Below are 26,916 nucleotides of genomic sequence, written 5' to 3'. Positions count from 1 at the left end.
ACTTCTATGTACGTTTATTTCCTTTTGTTTTCAATATAGTCTGTTTGGGTTTTAAAACTTATATTAGTAAAACTTATATTTAGTAAATGGTTTGTAGTTTTTAAAAGTAAAGATCCACCTTCTTAAATGTCTAGCACTGATTTTAATATATATGTTGTGTTTAGTAATGTTAGTACATAAGAGATCAACAAACCAAAAGGCAGAGCTTGGAAAAGTTACTTTTTTGAACTACAACTCCCATCAGCCCCAGTTAGCGCCAGCTGGCTGGGGCTGATGGGTGTTGTAGTTCAAAAAAGTAACTTTTCCAAGCTCTGCCAAAAGGTTAGGTATCATTTCATGTGTCGGAACATATTTTGATTTGGTGACAGGGAACTTTATAAACTACAAAAATAAAATACCAAGTGTGTGTGCGTATTCAAAACAAATACAGTTTTAAAGCAAATGTTATGAAGTGCATTGTATTGCACGCGAGCCTGCAGATTCTCTGTATCTGAAACAATGGCTGAAAAGTAAACAGAAGTAATATACTTGAATTTTTACTTGATAAGTTATTGTTAAGACCTAGTCTTCAATTCAAGCAGACTGGCTTAGATCCAGTTGATTTATACGCTGTGACTTTTTCCTGCTGTTTTCCATCAACTTTAATTGTGAAAAACGTTGCCACATTTGCCCTCTTGATATTATTTTGGAGATCAAGAAGGTCTTAAAGCATCCAGATGCATACAGTTCTATACATATCTCTGGAGTTAGCTCACCAAGGTCTGCTCTGCAATATTTTTAATTGACTTACGTGTTCTGTGGGAAAAGAAGGATCATAAAAAGTCTTTGCTATTGCATTCCATTCTTCACTGGGATTTCTCTTGGGGCCTAGATTGATACTTCCGGTATTCAAAGTGTCAGCAACACTATTACTGCAGATAGAAACTGATTGACAAAGAGGAAATGGTTACAACTGCCTTTTATTCTCCAGGTACTAATTGTATAGTGCCAAAGCCCCTGCTATATCTCTGATCCATAATAAACCATCATATTACAGAAAATAGGTTTTGACACAACTATCTTCACAATTCTTTTTAATATTTTGGTTTTTGGAAGAAGAGTATCAAACCATTTTAGTTATCCAAATGCTGTTTGTATGAAACCATTATTTAATATATTTTTGATTAAAGAACTCATTAAATAAATAGAGTTGGATGGATCCTGACTACTTGTGGGGGAGAACTCCACTCACAGGTCTCCGGCTCAACCCATGGACAGAGCCCTAGGTCTCTTCTCCTTGCCTCCTCTCTAACCCAAAGAAAATAATACAAAGAAGAGGTAGGAAAAGGAGAAGGCAAGTCTAGGTGTTTTGTCTGTTTAAAAGTTTATTCTTACTAGTTTATTTTTAGTTGCATATTTGTGATCTCAGATTGGGGACAGGTAATGAAATACAATCCATCTCGCAATAGTAGGGAAAACTGACCAGGCAACCTGTATGTCTGCTAAATCTGTCCAGGCACTGACAGTTGATGGGCAACATCAGGGCCCCTGCTCTCCCTTCTTAGGGTTCTTTATGTTAAAATTGGGCTTGAACTGGACATCCCATCAAACGGGACTGTGCTCTGAAGTGGAGGACACACAGCCACCCATGTTCCATAGCAAGCTGTTTAACAGAGACATTTGGTTTTTTAAAAGTTGTGTTATTAATGGTTTCTGATTGGGGAGAGGTAAAGGATGAGTTTGAACATAGTATGAGTATGTGCTTGTTTGCACAATTAGGCTTCTCCTTGCTCCCCTCCTCCCTCCAGCCCTTGGCATGCGGAAGCTGGAGGGGGAAGAAATCAGAAGTCCCATTACACAATCAGATTTTAGTTGCCCAGATGGGTGGACACAGTTGGATGTCACCCAAAGTGTTACCCCAACCCTCTAGAGCAAATTTACGGATAGGGGGAGGAGAGGAGGGAAATTCTGTTGGCTAGCTCAACTTTTTAATTGTATACCATCCAGTGTATTGTTAGTCATTTTGAATTTGGCTTTGTAGAAAAACAGGATAAAAACTATTAAATCAATAAATGGAATATTGCTAAAGCAGCAGAATCAACATAATGTGACCATTTCAAAATAGCAGGTAATACCAGAGTAAATATGGACATTCTTAATAAAGGATCAGTGTTCTTGATAGCTACCTGCTATAAGGAAAATTGGGCAAAAATGGCATGATAATAAATACCATGAAAATCTAGGAAAATAGGGAATACTGGCGATGGTACATTCTGTCAGAGCAGTGGGGAAAAGGATGATTCCCCCTCCCCATATTCATGGTGGCAGTAGTCTAAAGCAACAGTTTCTAACTGGGTCTACAAGTGGATCATGGGCTTTGTAATAAACGCAAAATCATTATTGCTTTTAATCCTTAACTGGTATGAATACCTCTTACAACTTTTTGTTTTGTTGGCATATTATAATGTTGTGTTGACAGTTGTAACTGGATGTCAGAAGGACTTGAGTCTTACTTTTTAACGTTTGGGAACTGCTGTCTGGCAGCTGGCAGCAGATCTGGTGACAGTTTGCCACAAGGTGCTCACTATAAGAAGCGAGATATAATAGTCACTCAAAACAGTTCCCTGTATGAGCTCCTTGTGGCAAACTCACCAGATCTGTCACCAGGATTAGTTAACCCAAGGATAATTTGAAGTTTGCTTAGATGAAATAAAAAATAATATATCTCCCTTAGACATAGTTTCAGATCATTATTGATATATGACAACTATCAAACCCCGCACTGACTTATTCGTTAGTAAAATGCAAGCTGAGCCATCCCACTGATACTAGCCAAAATATACTTTATTGTGAATAAAACTATTAAAATATTCATAGTTTGTTATATCTGACACTGCTTATTTAATGTTATCATTTTAGAATAATTTAATAGCTAATGAAGCAATATACTGCAGTTGGATGGTCATTACCATAAATGAAACTGTGAATAACTTTGTAAGTACAATAAATATTTCAACAAATTCCACATTAACAGGGACATTAAAAATTGTTTTGCCTGGATGCCTCAAGTAATGGTAATGAAATAAGCAAAACTGCAGTTAAAATACACAAAAACAATGGCTGCCAAAGACTTAAGGTCCAAAGTTCATATGACAACAAAATGATGGGTCATCACATCAAGATCATTTGGACTTGTGGGTCGCCATACCAAAAATGGCTGGGAAACACTGATCTAAAGCAGAAGAATTTTGCATCACAGTAACTATTCATTAAGGAGATATCCCAGACTGAAATTTCATTAGATCCCTTGATTTGTCTATTGAGTTACGTTTTTAAAAAAAGTATTAGGTTTGCATATCAGCACCAAATATTGTAGCCAGGGCAAGGATTGTACTGTACAGGTTAAATTATGGAAAATGGATTGTACATTCTATAAAATAGATTTAATTATGAAAATATAGAAGCAATTAGTATACAATTAACTTCAAGGTTTAAGGACAAGGAACAAGAAATTTACAGGTGAAGTTCAGCAAGTGTGTGTGTGTGCACGTGCGTACATGCTAAATTTTACCTGTTAATTACTGGTACCTTGTCCTCAAACTTTGAAGTTAATTTTATAATACTCAATAGCTTCCATGTTTTCATAATTAAATCTATATTACAAAATGTATAATATATACAGTAATTACAGGGAAAAGGCTCTCAGTATGATCAGGGTAGGCTCTTCTTTCATCAATAAATTTATTAAATTTAAATATAGTTAGTTGCACTCTGATTTAATTTTTTAAAATAATTTATCTTCTTTCAAGTGAAAAAATCTTGTTTCTGTTGTATGTACTGTAATATGTGCATAACTATCTAATAATTGTAAAATTTGTATAATATTTTCAATAAAATATAAAAATAAATGGCAGTGCAGTCCAAACCGCCTTTGCGCCATGCTAGGGAGGATTGAATTGAGTAGAATTGTCCCTCTGCCCAACCCTGCAGGTCTCCACCAGCCACCACTTGCAGAGTGACACTATAAATAGGCCCTAAAAGCAAATATTGTATGTTCACATGGTAGGCTATAACACATTGCTACAATGATTTGACTTCAGCCATTTTTGTCAGCCACCATTATGACTCTAAGCTTTGAAATAGCTGTTAATAGTTGTTGTGTTCAAATTGAAACCCCTGTGTTAATAAAACTATAATTCACCGGTCTTACCTAAACCAGCTTAGGCTTCATGAGAAATAGAACCAGAGTGGCATTTATCTGACTTTCGGTATAAAATGTAGATTTATTTCCTTGTGACCTGACCCTTACCAACATTCCAGTGGCTCACATAATAAAAGCCGGATTACGCTGGAGACTCCCCTACTATGTATTTCATACCGTATATATGCTTATGGCTTTGCTTATTACTGTCTAAATGTTTCACACAGAAATGTCAAAGACTGCTTTATTGTCCCTCATAGCTCTCGAGCTGTATCCCTCCCTTTTGATATGCAAGACGAAATGATACCATGTCTGTGTTTAAGTTAGAGGGCGCCCGGTTGCAATTGAACCTCCTCTTCCCATGCGCCTTTGTCCGTTCCTGCATAGTGCTTATCTCAAGGACATGTGAAATATGTAGACAAGTTGACAGTGCAATGTTTCCACTTTTGTTCTTCTCCTGTACCCCTTTTGTTTCTCACATACGTCCTAAAGCTAGGGCAGTTAGCAATTGTTTCTTTATGTTTTATGACGTGAACATGATACTGTAAATTTCGGGGTAAACCTATATAAACCCCCATCTATCAATAAACGCGGTTCCCATGCTCACCTGCTTTGGCTTGTAAGTATTGGGTCCCCTTTGCAAAGGCTTTGTTTTGTGTTGTTTGATCTCTGATAGTGGGTTCATTTATTACTCAGCTCCGCACTCTCCCGGGGTGTAATAAGTAAGCTGGGGTAACAGGACAGCTTGCGTGTTGGGTTTGGATCTAACAATTGGGGGCTTGTCCGGGATCCCTTGTGCGGACCCCCTTTTTGCCATTGCACCCCTTAAATTGATAACAGGCGCCACGAGGATTTCCTCGGTTATCAACGCGAGCGGGCGGCTTTGACAGTTCGGGGATAAAGCACAGTTGAGGAAAAACCCGCTATCAGACGTCATGGGAAATACAGAGGGTGTGCCGGTCAAGGACAGCCCTTTGGGAATTATGTGTATGCTGTGGCAAGAGGAAGAGTTGCCAGTGAGGAGGAGAGGTTTAAAAAAGAAAAAAATGATACAGCTCTGTGAGGAGGAATGGCCGCGGATGACTGCAGTATCGGTGCCGGCTGAACGGTGGCCGAGGGGTGGGTCCTTTGAAACCGTTCCGTTGTTGGGATTGCGGAGACGGATTGGGGATACCCACCCAGACCAATTGGAATTTTGGCTCCTATGGAAAATAGGGTCACAAAAATGGGACAGTCTTACTTTGATGGCAATAAGAACTCTGTCCATTGAGGAACCCCCTCCTTCTTATTTTAATGACAATACGTCAAGTAAAAGAACGGTCCTGAGCCGATCTATAATACCTTCTGCTCCGGATCCGCTCCCAGCTCCCGGGAGCAGAAATCCCACTCCGGAGAAGAGGTTTCTTTCATGTGTGTCGGATGATGACACAGATGAAAGGGAAGAGGAGAAGGGTGCCTCAGGGGGTATGGACACGCGCCAGCGAACAAAAGAAAAGAAAAGGCAGGAGGCAGAAGCGTTAGAGATGCCATTACTTGTACATGATCAGCCGTACGTAGATGCCCGAGGGGGCATCCAGCGTACCGAAGTAGTTGAGCTAAAGAGCTGGTTGGAATGGGATTTAAAGGAATGGAGTAGGATGGCTGGAACTTTTGGTGAGCAGCCAAGGAGAATTAGAGAGTTGTTGGGCAGGTTGTTCGAAAGCCACAATCCAACATACTCGGATGTGGAACATTTGCTGAGAAGGGTTCTGACAGGTGAAGAACGTAGCAGGTTGTGGACGTTGGAGACTGCATGGGCTGCGGAGGCAGCGGGAAATAGAGCTTGGTCGGACCAAGCACGGATGGCTGCAGCGTGGGTAGCGGGAGACTGGACGCAGCCTCGCCGCGCCCAGCTGCAGACCGACAGGGATAGGCTGTTGACACACTTGGAGCGGATGTCACAGAAACCCCCCAACCAAGCTAAATTCATGGCAATAAAACAAGAAGCCAGTGAACCTCCCAGAAAATTCTGGTCGCGCTTGTTAGAGGGAGCACGTAGCTATACAAATCTGAACCCAGAAAACGTGTTGGATCACCCAACCCTCATTGCCAATTTCGTTCATCAAGCGCAGCCAGCGGTGAGGGATTATTTTCTGAATTTCAGACCCGGATGGGGGGGGGAAGCTGTGACAGTGATATTGGAAGTAGCGGATTTTGTGTGGGATAAGGACAGGGAGAAAGGAAGGAAGAAGGAGAAAAAAGAGGACTTTGAAATGCTGGCTCTTGCTATAAGAGGCCAGCCACCAAATAGAGGATTTCGAGGTAGAGGCAGAGGTTTTCCGAGGGGGCCGAGAGCCGGAAATCAGAGAGGAAGAGGACAAACGAGGAGTCCATGGCAAGGAGATAGGGCTTGTTTTCAGTGCGGAGAGTACACACATTTCAAGAAAGACTGTCCGTGGAGGACAGGGAACGTGCAACACATTTCTAACAACCCTTCTTACACAGATTTCACAGGTGCGCAAGCGGATTACCCACCTCCACCCCCTCCCGTTGTCCAACAGACGCCGGCTTCATGGGATCAGTACGGAGGGCGCCCAGCACACCAACAATGACTAACTGTGGAAAGGGAGGGGGCAGGATCCGGTCTGATGAATCTGATGTCTTTAGCAGGGATGTTTCTTTCTCTCTCTCTCCCAACTCAAGAACCCAGACTGTCCCTAAACGTGCAGGGACAAGCGGTGACCTTTCTGATAGATACGGGAGCTACATACTCCCTGATTAATGCAGCGCCAGAAAACTGGTTGAGTAAAGAAGTAAAAATGACAATGGGGGTAGATGGAAACCCCACGCCCATGTGCACAACACTACCGTTGCAAGTTAAATACAATGATAAAATGTTTAACCACGTTTTTCTCTACTCTGTTTCTTGTCCCATTTCCTTAATGGGACGTGACATGTTGTGTAAACTGGAGGCTACCTTAACCTGCACCCCTGAAGGGGTGGGCTTGCTGATGAGTGTATTAGGGGTGCCTGCGGGTAATACACTTAGACACAAACATGCAGGAGACGGTTTACCGGGAGACCTTGCTGACCTGCCATCTGACTTGTGGGGCACGGAAGATACAGACGTGGGACTATTGCGATCAGTAAGCCCCGTTCGAATTCAGGTAAAGACATCCCTCCCGCCACCAAACGTTGCCCAGTACCCTCTGTCATTAGAAGCAAGAGAAGGCATACGCCCCATAATAGAAGGCTTCATTGCAAAAGGAGTTATCCGGCCGCAGCGGACCCCCTGCAACACGCCAATACTACCAATAAAGAAACCTCCAAAGAAACCCGGAGATCCAGTCCGGTGGAGGTTTTGCCAAGACTTGAGGGCGGTAAACAGGTATGTGATCCCTTTGCACACTGTTGTTCCAGATCCAATAACAATTATCAGTCAGATTCCATGGGACGCGAAGTGGTTTACCGTGATTGATCTCAAAAATGCCTTTTTTAGCATTCCTCTCCACCCAGATTCGCAATATCTGTTCGGACTCGAATGGGACCAGCGCTCTTTCGTTTGGACCCGAATCCCACAGGGATACCGCGATAGTCCCGGGGTGTTTAGCCAATGCCTGAGGGACGATCTCGAAGGGTTCACCCCAAAAAGAGGTTCCGTGCTTGTTCTGTACGTTGATGATATTTTGATTACCAACAAGCACCAGGGGGCGCTGCGAGAAGACGGTAAGGCTTTTCTGTTATACTTGCATTCAAGGGGTCACAAAATAGACCCGAAGAAGATCCAGTGGCTATCAGAAAGAGTCAAATACTTGGGGTTTATCTTAACGCCAGAGGGGCGACAAATGGACCCGGGGCGTATTTCTACCATACAAAACTGCCCCCTTCCAAGAACAAAAAGGCAGTTAAGAGGGTTTCTGGGACTGATTGGGTTCTGTAGACCGTGGCTGCCATCATGTGGAGAATTGAGCAAGCCACTATATGCGCTTACTGCAAGCAAGGCTCCTGATCTGATACAATGGAGCCGGGACAACGAGAAGGCGTTTGAATTATTAAAGCAAAGCGTAGCCACGTCCATGTCCCTGAAACCGCCAAATTATGGGAAACCTTTTAATCTGTTTGTACATGAGAGATGTGGGGTGGCCAGTGGAGTTCTGACACAATTATACGGTCCCAGCCATTTCCCAGTGGCATTTTACTCTCAACAGATTGACAATGTAGCTCGTGGGACCCCCACATGCACGCGCACACTGACTGCGGCAGCCTTGTTGCTAACCAAAGTGAAAGGACTGACCCTCGGACACTCCACCACTGTATGGACCTCCCATGCCCTTTCGGCTTTGCTGCGAAAGGGTACCACACAGGTGTTTTCAGCACAAAGACAGCAACAGCTGGAAGCAGAGCTGCTAGAGGATCCAAATGTCAGATTTGAACGCTGTGGACCATTAAATCCAGCCACACTCTTACCCGATTTACCCCTGCCCCTCCCGGAGCATGACTGTGTGCAAGTCTTACAATCTACCTTACAGATCAGACCAGACTTGTCTGATGAGCCATTGCCAGAATCGGATATTATACTGTTTACAGATGGCAGCTCCTATTACCAAAATGGGGTAAGATATACAGGATTTGCGATAACAACACAGTGGGAGGTGGTGGAGGCGACAGCCCTCCCAGGACGATGGGGAGCGCAAGCAGCAGAGATTTATGCGCTGGCCAGAGCATGTCAATTGTCAGCAGGTAAGAAAGTGACTATTTTTACCGACAGCAGATATGCTTTTGGAGTTATACACTGTCACATTCATCTGTGGAAATACAGGGGGTTTACAACTGCAGGGGGCAAGCCTATCCAACACTTGGAGCTTGTGCAAAAACTGTTACAAACTATTCTTGATCCCTTACAGCTAGCAGTGGTGCATTGCAAGGCACATACTAAGGAACAGAACCCAGTGACTTTGGGAAATGCCCTGGCTGACCAGACTGCACGCCACGCAGCATTATTACCTATGAGTATGCCAACTCTGGCACTAGTGACCACTGCTTTTGTCCCGCCTGTATCTGTTTCAATACCCTCACAGGAAGTGAAGCAATGGACTGAACTAGGAGCGATCCTGAAACAACAACTATGGACCATGCCGGACGGCCGAGCATGTCTACCCAGAGCATTGTATCACGCAGCAGCAAAATGGTTCCATGACCATGGAGGCCATTACGGCATACTTGCCTTATCAGATTCGATCACACGTTTCTGGTATGCCCCTGGAATCCAACCCGTATGCGGCGCAATAGTGAAAGCATGCCACATTTGCCAAGCCAACGGACCAGCTTTACCAAACAGGGCCCCACAAGGGGGTAGACCCGTGCCGGCTGCACCTTTTACTCAGCTCCAAATCGACTTCGTTGATCTCCCTAAGGCGGAAGGAAAGAAACATCTTCTAGTCATGGTATGCCCTCTAACAGCATGGGTAGAGGCATTCCCAACCACAAACGCTACGGCAACAACGGTGGCCAAAATATTACTGAAAGAAGTAATACCGCGGTTCGGAATTCCAGAGGTAATAGACTCAGACCGAGGAACACACTTTACAGGACAGATTTTGACAAAAATTGAAGAAGGTCTGGGAATTAAACATGTGTTCCATACCGCTTACCATCCGCAATCATCCGGAGCAACGGAAAGACAGAACCGGGAAATTAAGACAGCGTTGGCTAAGTATACTCAGGAAACAGGCTTAAGGTGGCCTCAGGTACTCCCTCTCGTTCTTTTCCATTTGCGTACCCGCCCTACCCGGGCGTTAGGGCTTTCACCGTTCGAATTAGTATATGGCAGGCCTCCCACAAAAGGGGGGTGCTTGCCAAATGTGGAGGTTTCACTATTGGGGGGGGATCACATAACTGTATCCCAGTATCTTTCTTTGCAGACCAGGCTCCGGGAACTGTGGAAAACTGCCGGATCCACTAAGACGGTACCCCTTGAGGACCAGGTGCATCCATACAACCCCGGGGACTTTGTTTGGGCAAAGAAATTCGTGAGGGGCGATTCCTTGCAGCCAAGATACACGGGACCACATCAAGTCCTGTTGACTACACAAGCTGCTGTTTTCCTAGAAGGACGAAAGTCGTGGATACATCATTCCCACGTAAAGCCAGCTGTAGTAACGACACCGCCACCACCCCAGGTCCCCAAGATACGGTTGCAGAGGAACGAAGAAACCGGCCAGTGGCAGGCGGCACAATTCCCTTTCCAGAACGCAGACATTGAATAAGACATCAACACAGAAATGCTCCAACAAACAGAAAGGATGTCTATTTACTTATGGGGGATGACTGTGTTAGCTCGATATGCCTTACCCCTTTGCTGCCCCCCAAACGTGAAGATATGCAATGATAATGATTATTACTACCTGAAAGACTTTGGACGAACAATCCCAAAAACACGGGATTGCCCAGACCCTTTTCTTTACGATGTAAATCAGATAAAGGAAGGGATAGTGAAGGCTGACATAGCGGGACGGTTGTGTCATAAAACAGCCGTTATCTTGCAACATAATTATACTGGCCGCTGGGTAACGCATTGCACCCAGGCTGAAATCGAATGGCCTATTAGACTTGCACTTCGATGCTGGCAATATCGACATATGCCTAATTACGGCTGCCCTCCAGAGGTAGACATAACATCTATAAGTTCAGAATATAACATGCTTACTTTCCAGGTTAAATATGGAACAACCCAGCCCAAGATAGCAGAAAGACCAAAGTTTTGTGTAGGTATTGGAGAACCATCATGTTATGCATGGCTAAGAGATAAACTGGGCGCTCAGAAACCCATACAAGACAAGGTGACACAAGCTACACAAACCAGGAAAACATGGGGCGGGCTCAAACATAGAAACACTAAAAGAGGCGATGGATGGGACGGAAATACTTTTGTTGCCTTAATGGAAGAAACAGCTCCGGAAAAGGGCACCTGTTATGTTTGTGCACACACCCCACCGCACGGACAGGCGGGAGTCCCCTTGACGGGGGCCCCATTGCCGTTAAATGACTATCTCTCCTTCGCCTCACATTCCAGCTCACAGGAACTAGAAGGGGGGTTGGTTCTTAGTGGGCCCATCGCTAGATCAGTATGCGTAGGCAGCGGAAGCCAGCCAGCGGGAGGGATGTTATGCGATGGCTTAATTTACTCTACAAAACCAGGTAATTGGTCTTTTATAAATGAAACACGAAAAGCAGCGGGTTTAACGTGGCTTTCTATTTGGCAGCATTTGCTACACCTGACTTTTGCGGACCACCATTTAGTACCTTTCCTTACAGATCTAGTGGATCATCAAACCCCAGCTGGACTCTGGTGGCTTTGTGGGCACTCAGCGGTAAGGAAATTACCAGTAACGGGCTCCTGGACCTGTACTTTGGGAAGGGTAGTTCCAGGACTCCGGGTTTCCTCCACATTGCCTACTCTGCGTCGTCGTAACAAAAGAAGCACAGGGGAGGCAGTGCTGAGAGGTTTCTTTCCACAGTATGGCGCAGCCAAAACATACCAGGAGCTCATAGAATTGTCTCAAGCTTTTGAGCGTTTTATGAATGATTCGGCCATTGCCTTTTCGGATCTCACCAACGAACAAGGGCAAATTAGAACTGTAGTTCTCCAGAACCGGCTCGCCTTGGACTTTTTATTGAGCTCCCACGGGGGGGTCTGTTCGCTGATAGGGAGCGAATGTTGTACCCACATAACAGACAGTAAGGCTGACGTCATAAAACACATTAATGACATCGGAAATATATATCACGAAGTAGAGCACATAGAAAATTTTTCCTTGTTCTCGAGCTTCTCCAATTGGTTTTCAGCCTGGCCCAGTTGGCATAAGATCTTATTTTATATTGTTGTAATAGGTGCCTTGTTAATTTCAGTTTGTTGCTGTGTACAATGTATTCCCAATTTAATGCAACTGGCCTCTGCCTGCCTGAACCGACTCACAGTGTCCCTTTTCAAAAAACCACAGCCAACTTACATGGAATTGGCTTTGAGACCGGCTTGGCAATCCAAACAAGGTGATGCAGCTACCTGAGAGACTAACTAGTCTCTCAGGGCTGAAAGGGGGGATTGTTGTGTTCAAATTGAAACCCCTGTGTTAATAAAACTATAATTCACTGGTCTTACCTAAACCAGCTTAGGCTTCATGAGAAATAGAACCAGAGTGGCATTTATCTGACTTTCGGTATAAAATGTAGATTTATTTCCTTGTGACCTGACCCTTACCAACATTCCAGTGGCTCACATAATAAAAGCCGGATTACGCTGGAGACTCCCCTACTATGTATTTCATACCGTATATATGCTTATGGCTTTGCTTATTACTGTCTAAATGTTTCACACAGAAATGTCAAAGACTGCTTTATTGTCCCTCATAGCTCTCGAGCTGTATCCCTCCCTTTTGATATGCAAGACGAAATGATACCATGTCTGTGTTTAAGTTAGAGGGCGCCCGGTTGCAATTGAACCTCCTCTTCCCATGCGCCTTTGTCCGTTCCTGCATAGTGCTTATCTCAAGGACATGTGAAATATGTAGACAAGTTGACAGTGCAATGTTTCCACTTTTGTTCTTCTCCTGTACCCCTTTTGTTTCTCACATACGTCCTAAAGCTAGGGCAGTTAGCAATTGTTTCTTTATGTTTTATGACGTGAACATGATACTGTAAATTTCGGGGTAAACCTATATAAACCCCCATCTATCAATAAACGCGGTTCCCATGCTCACCTGCTTTGGCTTGTAAGTATTGGGTCCCCTTTGCAAAGGCTTTGTTTTGTGTTGTTTGATCTCTGATAGTGGGTTCATTTATTACTCAGCTCCGCACTCTCCCGGGGTGTAATAAGTAAGCTGGGGTAACAGGACAGCTTGCGTGTTGGGTTTGGATCTAACATAGTTAAATAATTTCTTACCTAGTGTTTCTTCTCTTACAACAGCATGCATATTCATCTGAGCAACTTCAAATGATCTATGGGCATTTTTTACTTCTTGTGAAAATAGCTTTTCTTTCAAAGAGAGAGGCATTTTGGAATTGCACATTGTTTGAATTTCACCTTGACATACTCTTGGTAATTTTAAGTTTGCTGTAGTTTTGGGGAGGGGTTTATCCGTAGTTGGAAGGTGAAGGAGTGACTGTCCACTTCTGTTTATTACATCTTGTGTTGTCTTTATCGGTAAAGAACATGGTTCTTCTGTGCTGCCTTCCACAACCATTTCCACTGTAGCTGGCCTACTTAATGGCCCTTCCCATTCTTTTAATAATATGTTCTCTTTCTCACAAACTACAAAAAATTGTTCCCCTGTAGTTCTGGACATATGGAATTCTTTTTGTTTATCTCTGGTAACTTTGTTAGCTTTCAGATCTTCAGTCTGAGATTCACGGACATTTTCAGTGCTAAGAGACAAAACCTTGTTTGTACTCTCAGGCGTCTTTTCTATCATTTCTCTCAGTCTAGAATTGTCCTTATCTGATTGATTGGTTGGTGTTTCATTTTTATCTTTAGATTTAGAGTTTTCAGCACTTAAATTAAAATTCCTTACTTGAGGCAGATTATTGATGTTTCCACCAGTGGTAATAAGAGTATTTATACCTAAATTGTTATATGAAAAAGCAAGTGAAGGTGGAGTTTTCTCCGGTGTGCTGCATGTACTGCTTTGCTCACAGCATCTGTTATTTTTGCATGCACTAGCACTATGCATTTCTTCAGGATAAGTATTAATCTGTTTACATAAAATAATATTGGAGGTTATGTAACTGGAGCTCTGACTTGGTGTTTCTTCTGCTTTACAAATGTCACTACATTTATCAAAACCGTCGTTCTGGAAGGATGTGTAATTATTCTCTAACTTTTGTAACAAGGTAGGATTAATTTCAACCTTCGAACAGCTATTTGACGTTTTCTCACTAGCAGCATTATACTGAACTTTGGACTCTTCACTAAGTGCTTCATTTACAGAGAGAGTTCTCTCAGGAGGTGTATTGTTGATATTTTCATTTATTTCAGAAATAAATTCATTTTCAACACTTCCATCTAGATGCTCATTGAGCTTTGTCCAATGATCTGTATCTGGAATAGAACAATCTAAAGCTGCAGTGCTTTCTAAGAGCATCTTGTGTTCTTCCATCAAGGAACAGTAACTATTTAAGGAGTTTGTTTCTATCCTTGTCTGTATTTTATCAAATATATTTTTGCCTACTTTTCCTTCAGCTGCTGTTTCTCCACAGTCAGCAGCACATGATCCACAGGTCAATTCTGAAGTAACAGAATTAGTTGTGCAGAGGGCTTTGCTTACAGAAGCCTCCCTTTGGTTTTTCTTGAAAGGACACGATGTCTTATCTTTATTCATAATATTCTCAAGATAATCTAAATCTGTTAGGATGAGAAGATATTAGTGATAAAAATTTGAGGAATAAATGCTTTAAAACGATGGGATAACAGTCAACTAAATAATTGGATTGCATTGGCTGCCTGTATGTTTCCGAGCTCGATTCAAGGTGCTGGTTTTGACCTATAAAGCCTTACACGGCTTGGGACCACAGTACCTGATGGAACGCCTCTCCTGATACAAACCCACCCATACACTACGTTGAAGATCAAAGGCCATCCTCTGGGTGCCTACTCCAAGGGAAGCTCGGAGGGTGGCAACAAGGGAGAGGGCCTTCTCAGTGGTGGCCCCCAAATTATGGAATGATCTCCCTAACGAGGTGTGCCTGGCGCCAACACTGTTATCTTTTCGGCGCCAGGTCAAGACTTTCCTCTTCTCCCAAGCATTTTAGCATGTGTTTTTAAATTGTTTTTATATTGTTTTGAATTTAAAATTTGTGTTTTAAATTGTTTTTAAAATATGTTTTAAAATTGTGTATTTGTTTTAATGTTTTTGATTGCTGTAAACCGCCCAGAGAGCTTCGGCTATGGGGCGGTATACAAGTGCAATAAATAAATAAAAATAAAATAAATTGCTTGAGCGGAAAGACTTCTGCTTGCACAACAGGACTTTCCCCTTCTCCTCCTGCATGCCCGCACCATCCCCAAATCTGCCCAAGAGGGTTAGGGAAAACCCCAGAACAATTTAGGGGGTGTGAGGGGGGAGGAGAGGAGCACATTCCATTGTGCAAGGAAAAATCCTTGGGCTGACTGAACATGTGCCTTAGTACTATGCTGAATCCAACCCATCGTTCATATAAAGGATGTATCAATACCTTAATCATAGTTAATCATGCTGAGTTTCCAATGTGATATGCCGTTCTGCCCTCTGGAAGGGAACACATGATGGAATCCCAATATAACCCAAAACATGAAAGATACGAACAGATTTAATGCAGGTCTTTGTCTCTATTTGTTCTTTGCTTACTTTGCCAGAGGCAAGCCAGCTATGAAAAACGTTGACTGAGAACCTAATGCAAACATCTTATTTTCCCAACTTCCTTCTCATGGGCAGAGCAATCCAAATGTCGGGAAGGTTTTCATTGACCAAAGCTCCCTTATTACCAGCTAAATGTAGCATAGATTTAGGGAAGGAACCTCATGTGTTGAGAAAGCCTACTATGATGATACTTGAAAATCTATTTATTCCTACTAATCATCAAATTATAATTGGCATATGTATAACTATAATGAGACTGAAATAGCATAATACATGTAATTACATAATTCTGAATTATTTTAATCCACCCTAAAAAAATAGATGTTGGGAAATGTCAGATTCAGGTTTATGTCTGATGTGTGAAAGAGGTGAGCAAAATGTGATGGATTTTAAACCTAAACAGTCTTAAGTGTGACCAACGGCTATTTTTGTTGAGACATAGTGAGTCACCTATTTTAGTGCTTGGCTACTTCCCAGCTGGACATGTTGCAGTAATTTTCCTCCATGTTTTAATCTTGCTAGAATTAGGGCCTCAAAATGGTTGCTGTTCTATTCTGAACTCTGCAATGGACAAGCTGGGTTATACCAGGGTAAAAGGATGCCTCCTTCGAACAGCTGCTACTGTGAGGAAAAGCAATAGCATCAGATCTGATTCTTTCTTTTCCCTGGCCCCATAGTGGTAGCCTGGAACCCAGCAAGAAAAGAGACAATGTGCAGCTGCTTGGAAAATAAACAGACATATTGCTTTCCCACCTCCATCAAAAAACATAAGAAGAGCTCTGCTGGATCAGACCAAAGGTCTAGTCCAGCATCCTGTCTGCACAGCGGCCAAGCAGATGCCTCTGGGAAGCCCACAAATGGGACCTGAGTGCCACCAAACTCTCCCCACTTGTGATTCCCAACAACTAGTATTCAGAGACAAAGTGCCTCCAGGAGTGATAGAAAATATCAATCATTGCAAATAACATTTGGAAGGCCATTCCTTCATGCATTCCTCTAATCCTCTTTTAAAGCCTTCCAAGTTGGTGGCCATCACTATACCTTGGGAGAGATAATTCCTAATTATGCATTGCATTATGAGAAAGAGAGAAAGAGAGAAAAAATTCTTTCTACTTTCTCCACATCATGCATAACCTTATATACCTCTAACATGTCCCCCTTGCTCATCTTTTTTTAAAAACTAAAAGGCCCAAATGTTGTAACCTTTCCTTATAGGGGAGTTGCTCCAGCTGCTTAACATTTTGGTTGTCCTTTTCCAGCTCTACAATATCCATTTTGGAGAGAGGCAACCAGAACTGTACACTATGTTCAAAGTGTGATTGCACCATACATTTATATAATAGCATTATTATATTGGCAGTTTTATTTTCAAACCCTCTTTCACAGCAGCTACATACTGGGCCAACATGTTCATCTACCTATCTACTACGACCCCAAGGTCTCATTCAAGGCAGTTCAGACCTCATTAGCATATATACAAATTTTGGCTTTTTGCCACAATGTACATCATTTCACACTTCTATTAAATCACATTTGCCATTTTACTGCCCATTCACCCAGTTTGCAGACATCCTTTTGGAGCTCCTCGCAATCCCATTTTAACCATCTTACGCAATTTGGTATCTTCAGCAAACTTGGCTGCCTTAGTGCTCACCCCAACTTTAGATCATTTATGAATGTTAAATAGCATAGGTCCCAATACTAATCCTTGGAGGACTCCATTGGCAGAACTGTCCCATTTACTCCTATTTCCTATTCCTTAACCAGTTACTGATCCACAAGAGGACCTCTCCTCTTATTCCATGACTGCTATGCATACTCATGTGGATGTCACTCAGAACTGGCAATTTGTCAGTTTTTAATTTGTCAATAAAGCCTAGAACTTTGTCTAGGACAGCATCAGCCCTGTTGGTTGCACTGCAAGATGCAATCCTTACCCCGCTCTTCGCTATATACCCTTGAAATCCATATTCTGCTTGCACTACACTGACTGGCATATCACAAGTTTTAGCATCCTGGCTTTGTTCTATCCTGTTAGAGTAGGTAAAACCATGCAGACATCCCATTCCACATCCAGTGATTAGTAGAGTGTGTGATGTGTGCTAATGCTCTAATGCAGGGGTGGCCACTCCGTGGCTCTCCAGATGCTGCTGGACTACAGCTCCCATCATCCCTGACCATGAGCTGTGTTGGCTGAGACTGATGGGAGCTGTAGTTTAGCAGCATCTGGAGAGCCACGGAGTGGCCACCCCTGCTCTAATGTACATCTGGGTGAGGGTATTAGGTTGCAACTATATTCCATTCATGTAAGATTCCATTAATACATTTTAGCCTCATTGTTATATTTTAGTCAACAAAGCAAAAAATATCTTATCTGTTTTTTAATTTTTTTTCTTTACCACACTCTTTTGATGAACATTTTCTGGATAGTTTTTCTTTGTATTATAATTTCAGTATATATACCTTCTATATCAGCATTGTTTTGTTCTGTTTGTATTTCATCCAAATCCAAAAACCAAGGATTTTTTAACCCAATTTCTTCTTGTTCAAGATTATTAAAAACTAATTTTGTTGTTTGTGTAAATTTGTTTTCTTTTTGGCTTGTCTGCATTTGATTCTCATAACCTCTTTCTTTGGCCTGGAGTAAAAAAAGAACACACACATATTACTGTTGAACTGAAACTGGAAGATGGATGTTTCACAGCCATTTACAGTTCCATGAAATTTGCTTCCCTGTTTAGTGATTTTTGACATCCCTCTGCAAAATGGTGTCAAACTATTCATAAAGGGATTGGGTGCCAGTGAAACAAGAGATGTGTTCTTATTGCCAAAACAACCGGGATGATATGCCATCAGAAGTGTTCACATCCAACTCTGCATCCCATTGAAAATAATGCACTGCAGAGGAATAATATGCATACAGATATCCTTCCTCTACACTTGACTATTTTCAATGGGGTGAGCATTTCCCCCTCCCTGCAGTTGGCAGGTCAACCAGCAGGCTTCATTTGCCCTCAGTGATGCAATCACATAGTCACATCACATTGGTTCTGTGATTATGAATATATGTCAAAATATTCCCTATGTGCTCCCTCATTGACATGGCTCAAGCAAAGAACAATCCCCCAAAAGATGCTAAATGAGTAGCATAATACCCCACCAAAACAAGGGACTTTTTCAGGAGGGGACAAAAGCCTTCAAAAGCACACTTTTCATCTTGAAATTCAAAACTCATATTTTACGTAGTACAAACTTGTATTATACAACTGAAATCTATACAAGATCAAGTTGAAGACTCATTTTTTTACATCTCACATGAAACAGGAGTGAAATATATATAATTTTAAAGGGGGAAAGGAAGTAAAGAAAATGTGTGGTCTTGGATGTTTTAAGAGTAAAAAACTTCATCAAGCTGCAATGGAAGATTTAATCCTTTACTGACAGCGATGGTAGTGAAATTTGGTGTGTCAGAATAATACACCAAACTTGGTCTCCTAAAAGTTTAGAATAGAGTCAACATTCACCCAAGATTCTGAATGTATCATACTATATAAATTCAACAGTGCTTATGCTAAATGTACCAGGTTGGATAAAGAGTTGCATAGAGCAGAACTCCACAAACGATATGCTCCCATGGGAGGAAGGGGAGAGGCAGCTTCGCCAGTTCCTCTGCCTCTGAAAATCTGCTTTTGAAGGCTAACTGTCCCCTCCCGAAAAAGTCCCCTGTTTTGGTGGATGGTTATGATACTCAGTTCTGGAGGGCCAAGAACCTTTTGGAACTGTGTGAGGCGTGGTGCTAAGGGCTACAGAGGGAGGGTAGATTGTCAGATATATCTATCCCCCTTTTGTAGGAGTCTGCAGTACACAGATCAGGAACCTCTACATCCTGTTACTGTGTGTTCTTGTTTACACATGTCTACTGTGATATATGGAGCCAGTGTGGTGTAGTGGTTAAGGTGTTGGACTATGACGTGGGAGACCACATAGCCAGGAAGCTCACTGGGTGACCTTGGGCCAGTCACTGCCTCTCAGCCTCATGAAAACCCTATTCATAGGGTCGCCATAAGTCGCAATCGACTTGAAGGCAGTACATATCATATCATCTTTGTAATATATATTGATGTAAGAGTGTCATCATGGTGTAATTTGCAGGTCCTTTCTTTTAGCACCCCACTGTTGCCTGAAGGTGCATTGAAATCCAGAATTCGGAACTCCAAAGCCCAGCAAAACGGAGCACATTCAGGTGAGTGAGAGTTCCCTGCTCTCTCACACACCTGATTCAAGATGGATTGGATGGTGTAAAGGAAGGAGGGAGGCTGGCTTTGGCAAGGAGTAAAGGGGCAGAGGAGTAGGGTTGGCTTTGGTAATCTGTAAATTGGAGAGGGGGTTGCCTTTGGTAAAGAGTAAAGGGGGAAGGAGGGAATTGGCTTTGGTGAGGAGTAAAGGGAGGAGGGGACTAGAGGGTAGAGATGATTGGCAAGCAACGTGCGGGGGTACAACCCCTAGTATAATGCACTCTTATCCATATATCCAACTAACCCATGTAGTTCTACGTCATGAGCTTAGAGTCATAGCACGTCATGGGTAAAATTACACTTAACCCAGGAAGAATTCTTAGACCAAAGCTTATTTATTTATCTATTATTTGATTTATATCCTGCCCTTCCTCCCAGTAGGAGCCCAGGGTGACAAAGCTTAAAACTGATTAATATGTAGGATGTTACAAAAGTAAAAGATTGAGTTATTATTTATTTTATTTATTCATAGGAGCCCAGGGTGGCAAACAAAAACATCTTAAAAAACAGACTTTAAAATATATTACAACAAAACATCATTAAAATATCTTTTAAAAAAATCTTTAAAACATCTTAAAAGCAATTCCAACACAGATGCAGACTGGGATAAAGTCTCTACTTAAAAGGCTTGCTGAAAGAGGAAGGTCTTCAGTAGGCACTGTAAAGACAACAGAGATGGTGCCAGTCTAATATTTAAGGGGAGGGAATTCCAAAGGTTAGGTGCCACAACACTACAGGTCAGCTTCCTATGTTGTGCAAAATGGACCTTCTAATAAAATGGTATCTGCAGGAGGCCCTCACCTGGAGAGTGCAGTGAGCAACTGGGTATATAAGGGGTAAGACAATCTTTCAGGTATCCTGAAGACAGAATTCAAATTGGACAGGCAACCATGGGGTTAACTTCAGTAGAGACAGGAAGGTTTTAATAGCTAATAAGGTGGTGGGAGGATAATAGATGCCAGGCAGAATTAGAAACTGAGTTAAGTTAGGAAGGGAAGCTGGAATAAAAACAGGTCTGTCTAGGATCAGGGTGGTATTTCAGGATTAGAGAAGCTGAAAAACATGCATCCCAAAAAAGTTCCATCAAGTAGCTGGATTATGCATAAACTACCAAAAATCTAATCTGATGTGTGCCTCTATCCTATTGGAGGAACAACCGCAGCTTCAAGCTGATTTTGGCTTGTGACTCCAGCCAACAAGCTTTAGCTATTCCTTGTTCAGGACAGTCAAGGGTGACTTGCAATCCTGGAATTATAAGCAGTTATCCTACTGAAAAAGGGTTAGCAGGAATTAAAATGGCTATCGTACTAAAATTTCTCTTTTCTTTTTCAAACCATCTCAGTCTGGATTTCCAAGGACTACATCCATAACTGGCAAACTTTCTTAAATAAGCATTTAATTGGGGAAAAGAGATCTACTATGATTCTTTCAACTGTAAACAAGTAACACACATAAAGAACATTGCTACCATTCCATGGATGGCAATGGAATCGTCATTGGATGCCATCAGTCAGGAACCTGCCCTTTCTCAAATTCAGGTCTTCCACATTGAGGGCTTAGCAGCATCTCTTTGTGTGTGAAGGCACTGTGTTTAACACAGATTTCTGGTGCACCAGAAATTCAGAGTTGAGTGTAAATATATACAGTATAAGGGATGGTAATCCAAAGACCTTTACAGAATTGGAGACCACTTTGAGTGTGGGTAGCCACTAACCAGGGGCCCTTAATAGACAGGCTAAAGGATAATCAGGTCAGTTAGTTGCAACTAGAACAAGTCCTGGCCTTTGCAAAAGGTCCCTGCTCTTAGATCCCTGGTAATTTTGAGCACATGTGCACAGCCAGATGTCACTTTGAAGGGGACTGCATCGCTATTACACAAATAACTGTTAACTAAGAATTGTGGGGGCATGATTAGCTGGGAAGCAGATCTGGCAGACAGGTGCATCAGAGGGGATGTGGTCCAGGCCTTACACATGTCTGCTAGACTCTATAAAACAATGCTCAAAATTAGCATGGTAATGGTATTGCACCATGACTAAGGTATGCCATATAAAAATCACTCCACAACGCTGGCGGGGCTGTAGTGGGAAATGTTCCTGGGTTAATGCATTCTGGTCAAAGATTTTTGCTAAAGTCAGTGGACTTATAAAGCAACCAGTGGCTCCTGGTCCCACTCTAGCCCTGTTGTCTATTTTCCCAGATATGCAGAGCAATCTCTTCATAAGGATCTAGTAGTATTTCTCCTGGTTGTGGCCCCACCTGTTAGTTGCTCATCAACGGAAGTCTCAATCCTCTTTTAACAAGAATGGCTGGCTGGATAAAGTATGGCAGAAAAGTATGACACAACAACACAGAGTTTTGCGTGCAGTGGCACAGACTGAACATTTTGTTGATACCTGGTTTACTTTTGTAACATATATGAAAAGGAGTACACATGGTGGGAGACTGCCTGAGTCTCATACAGCTTTTCAAAAAGATTTTTCATATGTTTATACCAGGGTAACCCATCATAGGAAGTAAAATATTCTTGTTGTATCCTGAGTTTTTGCTCTAAGCTATTTGAATTGTTTGGAAATTATACACATGTGTGCCATCTTTGGTTATTTGTATGTTTTCTTTTTGATGAAATAAAATGAGGAAAGGGAAAAAGCAGAGCACAGATATTATCTCTCCAAGAGCAGTGGTTTAAGCAAAGGTTTAAAAACATTTTGAAAGCAATTCCAACACAGACACAGATGGCTTGTTAAAAGAGGAAAGTCTTCAGTAGGCGCTGAAAAGATAACACAGATGGCACCTGTCTAATATTAAGGTGAGGGAATTCCAAAGGGTAGGTGCCATTACACTAAAGGACCGTTTCCTATGTTGTGCAGAACGGACTCCCTGATAAGATGGTATTTGCAGGAGGCCCTCACCTGTAGAGCATAGTGATTGACTGGGTATATAAGGGGTAAGATGATCTTTCAGATATCCTGTTCCCAAGCTGTATAGGGCTTGGTACACCAAAACTAGAACCTTGAACTTAGCCCGGCAGCTAATAGGTAGCCGGTGCAATTCTTTCAGCAGTGGGGTGGCACGTTGGAGATACCCTGCCCCCGTGAGCAGTCTCGCTGCTGCAGTTTGCACCAGCTGCAGCTTCCAAACCTTCCTGAAGGGCAGCCCCACATAAAGAGCATTACAGTAACCCAGCCTGGAGATTACCAGTGCATGGACAACAGTGGTCAGGCTATCATGGTCCAGAAATGGCCGCAGATGTCTTACCAGCCGAAGCTACCCACTGAGGTCACCTGGGCCTCTAGCAACAAAGTTGGATCCAGGAGCACCCCCAGACTATGGACCTGCTCTTTCAGGGTGAGTACGACCCCATCCAAAGCAGGCAACCATCCAGTTATCTGAACTCAGGAACCACCAACCCACAACGTCTCCGTCTTGCTAGGATTCAAACTCAGTTTATTGGCCCTCATCCAGCCTACCACCGAGTCCAGGCAGCAGTCCAGGGCTTGCACGGCCTCTCCCAATTCAGATGTTACAGAGAAATAGAGCTGGGTATCATCAGTGTACTGCTGACACACCTTGTCACAAATCTCCCAATGACTGCTCCCAAGGGCTTCATATAGATGTTAAACAGCATGGGGTACAAGATGGTACCCTGCAGCACCCCAGAGCACAACTGCCAGGGGGGCAAAATACAATCGCCCAATGCTATTCTCTGAAAACAACCCTGGATTTAGGATTGGAACCACTGTAAAACAATGCCACCAATACCCATCTCACCAAGTTGGCCTAGAAGGATACCATGGTCAATGGTATCAAAAGCCACCAAGAAATCAAGTAAGAATAACAGGGTCGCACTGCCCCTGTCCTCCCGATAAAGGTCATCCATCAGGGTGACCAAGGCCGATTCAGTCCCATAACCAGGTCTGAACCCAGACTGGAATGGGTCAGGATAATCTGTTTCATCGAAATGTACTTGCAATTGCTGTGCCACAACCCTCTCAATCAACTTCCCTAAAAAGAGGGTATTTGCGACCGGGAAGTAGTTGTCGCAAACCAATGGGCCCAAGGTGGGCTTTTTCAGGAGTGGTCGGATCACCCCCTTTCAGGGCAGCTGGAACCACTCCCTCTCGCAACAACACATTGACCACACCCTGGATCCACTCAGTCAAACACCCTTGGCAAGCTTTAATAAGCCAAGAAGAACAAGAGTCAAGAGGACACATTGCTGGCCCCATCGTTGCAAGCACCTTGTACATGTCCCAGGCTGCATCAACTGAAACCAATCCCAAGAAGTTGCCGCAGACATTGCACTGGACACCTCACTGGCGGCTACAGTAGTTGTGGATGGGGCATCAAGATTGCTATAGAGGCGAGCAACTTTACCCTCAAAGTGCCTTGCAAACAATTCACAGTGGGCCTCCAAAGGGTTTAAAACTCCATTTTCTGGAGTTGATGTCAACAGACCCCTGATAATACAGAAAACCTCCACTGGATGGCTACTTGAGGATGCAATTGTGGCGGAGAAGTGGGACTTCTTCACCGTCCTCACTGCCACACAGTAGGCACGTTTATGGTGTTTTACTCATGCCCGATCAGCCTCACAGCACGTCTTTCCCCACTAACCATTGTCCAGCCTGTTTCCTTGCCCTTAGCACACTAGTGTACCAAGGTTCAAACCAGGCTATACAGTGCTGAAGAGGACGCTTGGGGGCAACCTTGTCAAGAGCCTGATGCACCTCACTGTTCCACAGTGTGACAACAGCTTCAACAGGGTCACCTGCTCTGTCTACTGGGAACTCCCCCAGGGCATTTAGGAGTCCTGTGGATTCCATTAGACTCCGGGGGCGGACCATCTTTGTCCACCACCTCTGCAGGTGAGGATTGGAGCCATAAGTCTAAACTTCACCAGGAAATGGTCTGACCATGACAGTGTGGTAACGTCCCCCCCCCAATCTCCAGACCACCCCTTCCTCCATCGGAGCAAAAACCAAATAAAGGGTGTGCCCTGCCCTATGTGTTGGGCTGGTGACAACTTGGGACAGCCCCATGGTCGTCATGGAGGCCATGAAGTCCAAAGCCGGAACACTAGAGGCAGCCTCAGCATGGACATTGAAATCACCCCTATCGTTCTGGGCTCCTCCAACACCACAGCCGAGACAGCCTTCATCAGCTCAGTCAGAGAAGCTGCTGGGCAGCAGGGTGGATGGCACATCAGCAGCAACCCTAGTTTACTGTCTCCTTGGCCCAATACCAGGTGCAGGCCCTCACAGCCAGCTCCAAGACAGAGTGGTTTCCTAGTGACAGAAATGGAAGTTCTGTAACCACAGCAACTCCCCTCCCCATTCCTGCAGCCTGTGCTGGTGTTGCACCGAGTATCCAAGTGGGCAAAGCTGGGTTAGATAAACTCCTCCCAGCTCACCCACCTAGGTCTCGGTAATGCATACCAAATCGGCATCTTCATCCACAATCAAATCATGGATGAGTGTGGTCTTATTATGTACTGATCTGGCTTTAAACAACAACACACACAGGCCAATGGGCACAGCAGAGGAGCAATGAGGAACCCATCCATGAGAGGAGTGGGAGCGAGGAACAACGCATAGATAGCCTTGCCCTCGTCTTATGGTAGTTCACTACCTCCCCATGGCTATAACTCCCTCAACTCATGATCACTGGAATTGGGGTGGTGTCACCCACGTCCCTCCTTGCTAAGACTCCTCCTCAACACCTGATGTAGACCCAACAAGAGCGCACCAACAAAACCTGCCTGAACCAGTTATCCCAGTAGTAGGCCTCTGAAAGAATTGGGAACAGTCAGACCAACTTAATATCTTTCACACAGGGCACATCTACTCCCCCCAGTCTCGCACCCAGGGAGGACCAGCCTTCTGCCAGTTGCAGACTCTCACTCTGAAGGCATCTGGCAACTTTCTCCTATCGTTCAGTTCACTGCACAGGCTCTCACCCTGCACAGGAACTACACATGCACCATACGCCCTCTCCACTACCAATCTCCTCTAGATTGGTCTAAAAAAATGGAAGAGGGTAGCGCCCTCACCCTTGGGACTCCCCAAGGGGCTCCTCCCTTTGGTGTCATCCCTTTGGTGGTGACCCCGCCGGTGGCAGACATGCCGCCCAATGGCAGTTAGGCTTTTATGCCCCCTGACCCAGCCAGGAGCTGATGCAAGAGGCTGCAAGATAAACTGCAGCCTCTCTCTCGAGTCAGGGTCAGATAGGGGGTCCCAGTTCTTGCAGCACTTACCAGGGGCTTCAGCTGTTTCAGGAGACACAACCCAGAGGAGTGAGCAAGCAAGCACCCAGATGCTCAGGTACTCACTCCCAAGGCAGGTCTTCTCCAGTCCTGCAGTGTTGCATCTGTTCCCAAGGACCCAAAGGGGCTTAGGCACCATCACGAACCAACTGGGACTGCTTGGGCAGTCTGTGATGGGGAGCAGGGGACTAATGAAGCCCTGCAGGTCCCTGAAGCCTTAAGCCACAAGTAGCTAATATGTTGCTTTTCAAATGTTGTGACCCACAATTCTCATCCTCCTTGGCCATTGGCCATGCTGGCTGAGAATGATGGAAGATGGGAATCCAACAACATCTGGAGAATACCACATTGGCTACCCCTGCCATAAGCTGTACGAGGCCTTGTGAGATGCAGAGTTGGAGAGTGAACATGAAGTTGTGTATCCCTTTGGATTCCTCATTACACAAGAGAAAGAAGGCAGGGGACACTAAGGGAAGCAGAGCCAAGCTGACTAGGGTTGGAGTAATCTATCCCAGAAGAGATCCCAGAAAGAATGAACGTGAAAGTTTTTGAAGATTTTTTAAAGGTTCTACACTCAGGGGAGTGTTTGCCTAGAACAAAGGGGAGACAAATCAAGAGTAAGAGGGGTGGGAAATATCCATTTTTGTGCCCTGTATGCCAAAGCTTTTGCTTTGTACATTTTTCCTGGGCTACATGGAAATGTCTGCAATCAAGATGTCGAGGCATACTTAAAATGACAGCAAGGCTGAACTCTGAGCTCTTGCCATAGTTCAGGAAAACATATCTAACACAGATATACCGAAAAAC

The 26,916-nt window shown here is 43.7% G+C and overlaps 1 protein-coding gene across 1 annotated transcript in view; it reads right to left on the bottom strand.

Moving 5' to 3' along the window:
• Nucleotides 1-26,916, bottom strand: part of LOC133377993 (coiled-coil domain-containing protein 73-like) — a 50,609-nt gene that overhangs the window by 2,523 nt on the left and 21,170 nt on the right. The window contains exons 5-7 of the mRNA XM_061612780.1: nucleotides 18,013-18,187; nucleotides 13,098-14,555; nucleotides 791-924 (exon numbers count right to left, since the gene is read on the bottom strand). Of these exons, the coding sequence (XP_061468764.1) occupies nucleotides 791-924; nucleotides 13,098-14,555; nucleotides 18,013-18,187 (1,767 nt within the window). The remainder of the gene's footprint in view (nucleotides 1-790; nucleotides 925-13,097; nucleotides 14,556-18,012; nucleotides 18,188-26,916) is intronic.

Source organism: Rhineura floridana, chromosome 2 (assembly GCF_030035675.1).
Source record: "Rhineura floridana isolate rRhiFlo1 chromosome 2, rRhiFlo1.hap2, whole genome shotgun sequence".
Classification (NCBI taxonomy): Eukaryota; Metazoa; Chordata; class Lepidosauria; order Squamata; family Rhineuridae; genus Rhineura; species Rhineura floridana.
The sequence above is the reverse complement of the archived record's forward strand: the minus strand, read 5'-3'. Positions and strand labels throughout refer to the sequence as shown.